Source organism: Engraulis encrasicolus, chromosome 7 (genome assembly GCF_034702125.1).
Source record: "Engraulis encrasicolus isolate BLACKSEA-1 chromosome 7, IST_EnEncr_1.0, whole genome shotgun sequence".
Classification (NCBI taxonomy): domain Eukaryota; kingdom Metazoa; phylum Chordata; class Actinopteri; order Clupeiformes; family Engraulidae; genus Engraulis; species Engraulis encrasicolus.
In genome coordinates this window covers 28239573-28250355 of record NC_085863.1, presented here as the reverse complement: position 1 = coordinate 28250355, position 10783 = coordinate 28239573, and the positions used below count along the sequence as shown (strand labels likewise).

The 10783-nt window shown below is 42.1% G+C and overlaps 1 protein-coding gene across 4 annotated transcripts; it reads left to right on the top strand.

The window, feature by feature from the left end:
- The first annotated feature begins 624 nt into the window (after nucleotides 1–624).
- Nucleotides 625–10637, top strand: endou2 (endonuclease, polyU-specific 2). 4 transcript variants are annotated; one of them, XM_063203197.1, is made up of 7 exons: nucleotides 625–1590; nucleotides 2119–2249; nucleotides 4510–4615; nucleotides 6600–6721; nucleotides 7791–7909; nucleotides 9249–9402; nucleotides 10287–10637. In XM_063203197.1, the coding sequence occupies exons 2-7, from the start codon at nucleotides 2148–2150 to the stop codon at nucleotides 10548–10550; spliced, it is 867 nt and encodes a 288-aa protein (XP_063059267.1). In that variant the 5' UTR covers nucleotides 625–1590; nucleotides 2119–2147; the 3' UTR covers nucleotides 10551–10637. The 4 variants fall into 4 exon arrangements, with proteins under 4 accessions (XP_063059267.1, XP_063059266.1, XP_063059265.1 ...); XM_063203196.1 differs by having other exon boundaries at nucleotides 625–1925; XM_063203195.1 differs by lacking the exon at nucleotides 625–1590 and having other exon boundaries at nucleotides 1957–2249.
- The last annotated feature ends 146 nt before the right edge of the window (nucleotides 10638–10783 follow it).

The window sequence follows — 10783 nt, the reverse complement described above, 5'->3', positions numbered from 1 at the left end:
ACGGTGTGTTGATTGTGATTCCAGACACCAAGGGCGTGCTTCAACCTCTAGCCTTACCTTCCCAGAGATTCTGAGACACTCAGATGGGAGAAGAGGAGAGGCGTGATGATGGCAATCAGATGTGGAGCAGTAAGCTGCTATGTGTGCACTATGTAATATTTTGGCAGTTTCTTTCCAGAATGCATGCTGACCATTCCAAGTGTTACCTTTTCCACAAATACTTACCACCACCATCCAAATCCTAAGTATTCATTATGACTGGGAAATTTTGCACTTTCATCAAAGGTGGATCTTCTCCTTGTCCTCCATTGTGAATTCCCAGAAATAGACATTTTCACCTGCAAAACTTGCTGTACTTTGGTCATAGTAGTAAATAGTTATTATTTTGTAAATCATCATGAAAAAAACATTAAATTTGGCAATAGGCAGCACAGTTTAAATGTATAGTAAACTTTATTATCCCAAAAAGAGAAATTCAAGTGGTCAGGCAGGGTGCTATACAAAGGTAGACAGGACTTATTCTGTTCTTAAGTCCTGTCTATCTTTGTATAGCACCCTGACCACTTGAATTTCCCTTTTTGGGATAATAAAGTTTACTTTGACTTTGACTTTGACTTTGAGGAGCATAGCTGCAATTGAGTTGTACCTTAATCCCGTTCTTTCAGTCATTTTCTGAGTCTGGTGATATATATACACGGTATATCTATTTGTAGCCAAGAAGCAATATCACTGGACTCAAGAGAACGGCAGGAAGAGCAAAAGAATGGTAAAACATAATTATTTAACTTGAGGGGAGGTGTAAAATGACCCAATTTCCAAAAAATGTTGAGCTGTTCATGTATTAATTTCTGGTTTGCGGTTATTTCTTGCTTTCAGTCCTTGACACTCCTATAGGGCTATGTACTGTATGTGTAACCGAGGTGTTCCATCGCAGTTCGTCGCCCTCGGGGTCTCGAACTCGCCACCGCCTCGTCAACGCATCGGTTCGGGTATGGGAGGCACAGCTCGATACCGCTGAGCTAAAGGACCGGGCCGATAGCCCAACGCCACCGATACTGTATAAAGCTTCAGGAGGGAGGTTAACTAACGTTCCACACCACACTCTGCTAGTTGGCCCCTCTTACATATGCTCCCACCAATGTATATGTAACATGTTGGACTGCCCCAGATTTCAGAATGCAGTACTGGCATCTGTGGGTGAAGCTGTGTTGGGACAAGAGCGATGCCTAGGGGTAGGAGCTGAATTTGACACACGGCAACACCATGCCTAGGAATGAACAATACTCCACCCATCCCATCCCACCCCACCGACCCCCTCTGAGGGGTACAAAGCCACAACTCCCATTGTGGTGCAAGTCAAAAGCACCTCAACCTAGTTTAATCCCTTTGGCTAGAGTTGCTGACACGGGACAACCCTTTAAAATAGCATGGCCCCATTGGACAGAACTGTCTCCCACAATCCCAGTGTCGTTTCTCCCCTTGCGCTACTACTACGCTAGCACGTGTAACCCTTTTCTCCCCTGAGATACGGCCAGCTGTTGAGCAAACCATTCTGGAGCATCCTTAGCAGGTGACCAAAGGAGACAGAAGGTAAGCACAGCTACTGTTCTTTATGTGTGTGTATATGTGATGGATTTCTCTACTCAATGTGTCCCATGAAGAGGCCAAGAGTTTGTGTAAACAGATTTGAAAGTAGTGTATTATATGACATTGTATGGAATCACTGCTTATCGGCCATGTATTTAGTTAAACTATAATTTACCTTTTGTTAATTTGGGCTCCTTTTGCCCTGTTATTTACTCTCTTTTTTGTATGCTGAGCTGTTAATACCTGTAGACTTCATATGCATAGAGTGATAACAAAAGGTCTCCTATTCCAGCTTGAACTGGACACCTATTGTTTTGAAGATACATATCGTATCTGAGGTTTGTTTATGAATCTATCTATCTATCTGAAATGTTCTCTGTGTACATAGCCATTTGTCCTAGTATCTGAGGGTTATTTACCATCCGAAATGTTCTTTATGCACTTAACAACCATTCATCACGGTAGAACGTGTACCATTTCATTTTCAAGGTCTGTAGAACTCACTTCTTTGTCTGATGTTCATTTACGCAGCCATTGTTCCTCTGAAGCCGGAAGCCACCATGACTGAGAGTGACAGGGAGCTGTCTGCCATGGTGCAGTCTCTATGGGATAACGACGCCAACCGTCTGCAGCCGGGCAAGGACTACCGCATCTCCCTGCAGGTAGGGTACCTTGGGGCAGCTGTGGTCTAATGGTTAAGGAGATGGGCTTTAGATCAGGGGGTTGCAGGTTCGAATCGCACCCCATCCCACTCGCTACCTGACACTCCATTGCTGAAGTGTCCCTGAGCAAGGCACCTAACCCCACATTGCTCCAGGCCCTGTATTTAAAAAAAACCCTGCAAGTCGTGTTGGATAGAAGCATCAGCTAAGTGTCGTGTAATGTAACCTTGCGCTGTAGCCTGGGAATTCCTATGTTGCTTTGAGCACTGGTTCTCCTCTGAAACCCACGCTGAAATCTTTGCCTGAGTTTGGGAACCCAACCACAGAACGGGAAGGAAGGGCAGTACATATTACCAGTCAAACAGGAGCTTGTAGTTTGTTTTCAGAGCCACCATGTCGACGGCAGATGCAAAACCAGACACGAAACCTCTTTTAGATAGTATTTCAAATCATTTAGTCTGACCTCGTCTATGAGAAAAGAGAAACGAGAATAGATACTAGATAGTTCCCAGACCACACGTGTGGCACCTTGACTTCCTCTGATGGATTTACATGAAGATCGCCCATTTCGGGGGTTGCTGTGGCGCAGCATGCTAAGCCCCCCGATTTGGGCTTACATTGCCCACGGGGACCCCGGTTTGAGTCCAGCCGGGGTCATATCCCGGCCCTGCCCCACTTCTCTCTCCCAATCATTTCCTGTCTACTATCACACTGTCCTATGATAATAAAGGCCAAAAAGCCACAAAAAATACTTAAAAAAAAGATCTCCCATTTCAGTCACCATGGAGTCCTATTATTCAGCGCGTAGTCAGGGAGCAGGCTGTTTATTGCTTTTGCTGTGTAGCTGTGCGATGAATGGTCACAGTTGTGTGTTGTCTGTTCACCGAACAAAAAGTCAGAGGTCAACATTGATTCAGCTTCAGTCAGTCTTTTGCTTTACCATAGGCACTGGAACCATCATCAGGGCCACCCGTGCTTTGTTGTTGAGTCTCAGAACATGTCACACACACACATACACACCTACATACAAATCTACAACAAATGACATGTTGTATTCTGTGAAAATAACTCTCCTTAAAAACCCTTTGAGGAGTAAGGATTTCCCCCCAGTTCTTTTAGAATTTTAATCGAACACTCTACAGCTCCCATAGAAGTCTGTGTTAAAAATCTCGCAACGTCCTTATGACGACATAATGAGAACTCAAAATGTTGGCAAAATTCTAATCACATATTTGTGATGGTACTCCTCAAAGGGTTTTTAAAGGGGAAGTGTGGTGGTAATTACATGTAAAGCCCTGTTGTCTGGTGGTTTACGGAGAAATACAATGGTTAAGATTGATAACTGGACATTTTAGGTTCGTGTTGCAGTATCACATGGAGAGTTTCGGGTCTTTAGGTGATGTGTTTCAGGAATGATTTCTCCAGTGAACCTATAATAGCCATTGCGAATTGAGCAGGTAGGGCTGGACTGGGCTGACGACGGGGGCAAAAACACAAAATAACTGGGCATCTTTCAGCCTAGACCAGGCATTGAGAGAGATAATGAAGACTGTAACAACTGTTTTAGTAATCTGATATGAACTATTTTGTCTACAACAACCAAAATGTGAGCTAGCTGACTATTTAGGATAGGACTGCTGTAGCAGCATGAGGCTTGATGCCATTGAGGTTAGGCTTACACAACAAACAGTGCACTGGGCAAATGCCCTGTATGCCATATGTCCAATCCAACCATGCAGCCATCGAAAAAGGTGAGCAGGTGCTACCACTGTAACCGACATTTCTCCATTGTATTACATCACAAACAAACACAGGGCTTAAAAGGTACACTGTGCAAGAAATGGTCAAAAAAGGTACTGCAACTATGCTGCTCATTGAAACTGGGTTGCCTATTGTCAAATTTGATCTTTGATCATGAAAGTTTACTCAGTGATAAACTAATATTTTCTAGTATGGCACATGGCTATTTCTGGAAATTCAAAATGGCGGACCATGTATGAAAAGTGCAATTTTTCCAGTCATAATGAATACTTAGTGTTGGTAAGTATTCATGAAAAAGGTAACATTAGTGAATGGGTAGCATGAATTCTGGAAATTAACAACTACAAATCTTACACAGTGTACCTTTTAAGTGTAAAATACCCAACTTCCCCTTTAAGTTCATTTTGAAGTGTTACATTGTATGCTGCTCCATGATTGAAGAGACGTTTAACAACTGACCAGAATCTTCTTGTTGTTTTTCCCCCTCTCCCTCCTGTAGGGCAAAGCGGGAGATGTTATGTCTGTGAATGACGACCAAGATGGTGCTGGGTCTCCTTTGTTCACATTTGTTGATGAAAACATTTTCAAAAAGGAGACTTTCTTGGGTAGGAGTTCAACGTGTGAAACAACTGTTTAGTTTGATTCCTCTATTCTGAGGGAGTCAAAAACCAACCTCCAGTGCAGGTATATAATTGGGAGAACGTTGGCAGCACACACAGCATTGCCCAAGTGTAACTGTTGAAGGAGAAATCCAGTGTGATTCAATCCATAGTCCTGGAGGATATTAAAAAAAAAAGGTGATTAAAGGACTAAATTAACCCGGAGTGAGTCGTAAACCTGCTAATAGAAGAGACATGTAGGTTCACCCTCAAATCAAATCTATGCCACAGTTCTCTTCTAATGCAAGAGTTCCTACTTGCTCAAGGTTTACCTACCCAAGTAAGAGACCAACCCTGCTTTCTGGAATAGCCCCCTAGTGTTCAAAGTCACAAAGTTCTATGTGTGAAAAGCATAAACCACGTCAGTGGCATAAACTGCTTTAATAGCCCATTGTAAGGCAACTATAGCCTGGTCCTGACCATCCCATAATACTACCATAGTCTCTTGGTGGAAGTACGTAGGATGGTAGGATGTCGCAAGGCTAAGGCAACTAGCATTAAAGGGAAATTCTGGGGCATGGAGAAACTGAACTGAAATGGGTCTATACGTCCTTTTCAATTTGTGTTTAAGATTACTCCATCGTGTGGTCCACGTAGCATTGATTTCATTCCACATTTTTTCATACCACCAGTGGTTTGTGACTTCAAACAACAGGGCTATAGATTGCTTCACACTGGATGCCTGCTTTGAGGCAGATAATGCTGAATTTTGCCTTACCATAAATGCAAATGCCATTTCTTCCAGGCAGGGTAGATTTCAGAAGAATCACTTCGTGTTTGCTTTTCTCTGCAGATGCACAAAACATTGTCTGCCTGCTCTTGTTTTTCATTCATTCATTCATTCATTTATGACAACTGTGTTTATAACTATGTGTCCTGGGGTTAATTGTCTTTCTTTAATTGTCTGGGCTTTACCCACACCAGAAAGTAACTGGATTCGAAAGACTATGGCAAGTGGTGTGAGTCCCGAGGTCAGAAATGAAGTACCCTACCAGGTTGCCACAAATTTGATACAACCAGCTTTGAATCAGCTGTTTACAGAAGGATATAAAGTTAAATAAAAATAGAAGACAGTACTTATACCTCGTTAGTTACAGCGAAATAACTGGTGTATTAACTATGCCAGATCATGTACTAGTGCAGTGGTTCTTAACCTTTTTTCCTTAAAGCACCCCCTTAAATGTGCCCAAGACAAGCCGCGCACCCCCAACCCAAACTTATGTGCGTGAACAAGCACTAAAAATTATTTAAGAGATGAATTACAAGGCTTCCTGTTCGAGACATTAAGCAATACCTTAATTCCTTAACATGGGGACCAAAACATGTTTTAATTTCGTTTTGATTTTGCCCAATTGTAATGTTCTCAAGCTAAATTTTGGTCACAACCTCAACACAAACAAAATTCCGCGCACCCCCTGAAATGTCTGGCGCACCCACAGGGGGTGCCCGCACCCCAGGTTAAGAACCAATGTACTAGTGTACTATTTCGATTCCTACTTTAAACACATGTGGCTGCTTGTAATGACCACTAGATGCAGCCAAATAACCTGCACAGTGATGCAACCTGTGGTAGAAGGACAAATTGGTAGGGCTTTCATTTTCTGAACCCTTCAGCAGTATCCAATGCCATTTCATCTGTGTAAAAATATATTGTATGTGTCTGAAGAGTATGTGTCATTCATCCAGTTCATCTTAGTCAACTGGACTCATTTTTGTAGATTGTAGATTTGTAGAAAAAAACTAGTCAAGAAGAAGTCAAGTGGCCTACCACAAAATTCGTGTTATAATGTGTGTAATAATATGCTTTCAATATTCAAAATATGTTTTGAATAAAAGCATGCATTTTATCATGTACTACAGAGACAGCAGGTAGCCTATAGCGTCTGTGCTTGCTCTCAGGTCATGTGTAGTTTGTGACATGTCTTGGCAGCTTTCATCTCCCTGCTGGACAACTACGAGAGTGACACCGGAGAGCCTGAGATCGTCACCCCGGAGGAGGAGGCAGAAAACCACAAGTTCCTGGACTCCATGCTGCGGACGTCCACCATGAAGGTAGCCACGCCTATACATTAACAACAGCCAACCGGCCAAAAGCTGGTCAAATTTCAGTTTGGCTGGTAGAAAAGACCAACTTACTTGCCAGTTTGACCCTTTAGTGAGTGTATGTTTGTGTTTACTAGCCATTTTGGCTGGTGATGAAGAAAAGTTCATTTAGAGCCGTGAAGGTAGCTATACGTAGCTAAGAGCACTGCAAAATGGTACCAGGTCCAGGGACCTCACATATTGGGGGCCCCTAAAGAAAGTAAAAACAAAAAAGTGTAACATTTTAATATCATAAATTGTGGGGTGGCGGTCCATTGGAATTTGGTGCTACACCCCTGGCTATACTAGCACTTGTGTATGCCAAACAAGTGGGTTAGTGTGTTAGTTTAGGCAATATGTTTGTCTTTTTGACTGAACTCAAATAAAAAAGTTTCTAAAGTGAAAATATGTTTACATAATTACAATCTATGCAGATATCATTTGTTTTGAGGAGTTTCAATACAGTTTGATCTTAACATGGTCCTGTGGGGCATCCTGTCCTCAAGGAGCAGTCTGTGCATTTGCGACCAATCAACCACCCATCCGTTATATCAGACCTTTTGGTAGTCCCACAGTTGGCACATCACTTCACTCAAAATTTGTTTGCGTGTTTGCATGGATCACCAATCCAGTGAAAGAACACAGCACTGCCCCTACTGTTTCTTTCCTCAGTAATTTGTTCTGTAGCTCATTCAGATAGCGAAACAAAGCAGCTTTACAGCAAAGACAGATTGCCAAACACTCTAACCACTCTGTCTGACATAAAAAGAGTATATCATATCAGGAGTATATCAGGCCTGAGAAATGTAGTAAAGTGGCCGTGTGTGCGTACATACTGTGCTAGCGTACATACTGTACACATGCATCTATTCTAGATTCTAAATAGAATTCCTATCAGTGTGTTATATTCCTATGTAGATAATCTACGTACTTGCATTAAATGACAATGTTTTCAATTCATTGAATCTGCCTGTCTGTCTGTCTGTCTATCTGTCTGTCTGTGGTATCAAATTACTCACTATGGTTCTAATTATTCCAGATAGTTCATAAGTACCTAGCGGAGAAGCGTCTTTCCCCTGAAGATGTGGAAGGATTCAAGAAGCAGCTTTATCGCATCTGGTTCGAGCTCTACACGAGGAAGGGCTCAAGCTCAAGCAAGTGAGATTGAATACCTGGCTAGTTATCATGGATTATGATGATGATAATCAAGTCTAGTCAGTCGGTTTTATTGTCAGTTGCTTTACATGCACTGGTCATGCAAAGAATTGAAACTACGTTTCTTACTTTCCCATGCAGACATAAATATAGACTTTGGGGTTAATTGGTTATCAGAGGAAGACTCTCTTGAAAATGTTCTTCAGGTGACTGTAAAGAGTTGGAGAAATCCAATCAGGGATTGGTCAAAGCACCCATGAATCATAAAGTGGGCCTTCTTGATTCAAGTTTTGGTATCCAGGATTAAAGAACACAAAGCACCTTATGCCTTATATTCTATGTTGTTAATTGAATAAGTCAATCAGTAATTGGACAAAGCACCTCTCATCACACTTTCCATCAGCCTGATTCAGTCAAGCCATCAACTGTATGTTTCACGGAAGTCTTGAAGACTCTGATTGACTCAATTAATAACATAGTGATTTAAGCGGTTTGTATTCCTTAATCCTGAATCATGACGGTGTACTTTCTGGTGACGATTAAAACAGAATTTTTTTTTTGCATTATTTATTTTATTTCCTAATGTGTAAGACTTGACTTAAATCTTTCATTCAAGTTGTTAACTTTGATGATATCCAGCCACAGACAGACCCTTCAAAAATTACACAGCACCTGTAGAGGCATGCATTCACCATTCCACTACTAGCATTGCCACTAGCGCAGTAAAGCATATGATATTACCCTCTCAAACAAGCTCTAATTCTGATTTTTCACTTTTTAAAACCTTTAGGAGATCCTATATCTTCTAGATATCCCTGCAATATCTTCTCTTGCTTGTCCAGTTCAGCTCTACTCAGTCGTCTCGACTTTTAAAAAAATATATATATTTTAGGGGCTTTCATGCCTTTATTTGATAGGACAGTCTCAGATGGTGACAGGAAGCGAGTGGGACAGAGAGACGGGGTGGGATCGGGAAATGACCCCGGCCGGACTCGAACCGGGGTCCCCATGGGCCACAGCGCCCCCCAATTCTGACTTTTAATCCTATTGTGAGAGAGCTAACCACTCTGTAATAAATAATAGATACTTTGTAGAAAATAATAATAGGTCTATGACTATTGTGGGACAAAAAATCTGAAGAACAACTTATATTGAGTTTTAATATCATTTTAATTTCTGATAATAATTTCTGACTTCTGTCATAGTGTTTTACAATGTATTCATTTATTATTCAGAGGGTCTGCACAAGAGTTCCAGTGTGTCTGGACTACTAGTGAGTGCGCACAAATGTCAAATAAAAAAACTAAGACTTTGACTTCAACTTCATTCTGTTCTATTCCAGACCAGACTCCTCGGGATTTGAGCATGTGTTTGTTGGGGAGACACGTGGCAAGCGCACAGTCATAGGCTTTCACAACTGGATCCAGCTCTACCTCCAGGAAAAGCTTGGACACATCGACTACAAAGGCTATAGTGCTATGGCAAACTCTCCTCAAGTAAGATTCTCTCTCTGTCTCTATCTCTTTCTCAGACACACACACATTAAGTACAGGGTCGGATTGACACATAGGTGGCCAGGCTGCCACCACCTGCCAGGGGGCCACCGGTTGGCCAAAAGTCAAAAATTGCAGAATTGTAACAAGATGCAATATCGAAAAATGAATCTGTAATGTTGAGTGCAGTTTTAAATCTTGTTAATATGTTAATACTCCTCTCCACAGCTGGCAGATATGTTATCTGTTAGTCCTAGTTTTTAATTATGGCACTATGTAATTCCGTTGTGAAATTTTCCTTCCAGGCAGGCCCACAGCAGCCTGTAGCCTAGGGGCCCTGGGCTATCTTAATTCGGCCCAGCATACATACTATATAAATCAAAGAGGGTAGAGCTGCCTTGTCCGTATTCAAACCCGGCCCTCTGGGGTACCAGGCAGGGGCTTTGACAGTGCTACACCAAAGAATCAGACTCGTACATTGGAGCAATAGTCGGAGAACTATGTCATTTCATCATACTCACTTATACTCACTCATTCACTCACACTCTCTCTCTCTCTCTCTCTCTCTCTCTCTCTCTCTCTCTCTCTCTCTCTCTCTCTCTCTCTCTCTCTCTCTCTCTCTCTCTCGCTCTCTCTCTCACACACACACACACACACACACACACACACACACACACACACACACACACACACACACACACACACACACGTTTTGCATGAGTAGCTATTTTTAAATGCCTGTCTGTAAATGTATGTACCTATTCCAATTTAACCCATTAGTCTTTTGGCACAACTAAATTCATTTTTTTGTTACCAGATGTGCTGTATTGTAAATGATATAGATCTCTCTTTGTCTACCCCACCCCATCTCTTTATTTCCAACACAGCCCGACGAGAACAAGCACATCCTGGCACTGCAGTTCTGCTGGAAGAACGGCTTCAAGCCCAAAGGCAGCATCTTCATCGGCGTCAGCCCGGAGTTCGAGTTTGCCCTCTACACCCTGTGCTTCCTCACCTCACCCAACCACGAGAGGGTCAAAGTATCCTTCAGCCTCTACGAAGTGGAGATCGTATGCCATCACTACAACCAGAAGCACATAGGAACCACCTATCCTGTTCTGTTGAAGTACCAGACAGCCAGAGGAACATGAGGACCCCATATCTGACAAGTCACAGATGGCCAAGTGTCAAGAACATTGTTTTTATATTTTTACTGAAAATAAATGCAGTGAACCCTTCCAGAGTGTTTGCACATATTTTTTTATACTCTTTTGGTAATGAAGATAGGCCTGTTTCTGTGGAAACATTTACTGTAGTAGATGTGCACACACAGAAAAGCCAAAAGCTTGTTACACTTGCCTTTTCCACACTGTTTGTAGTTACT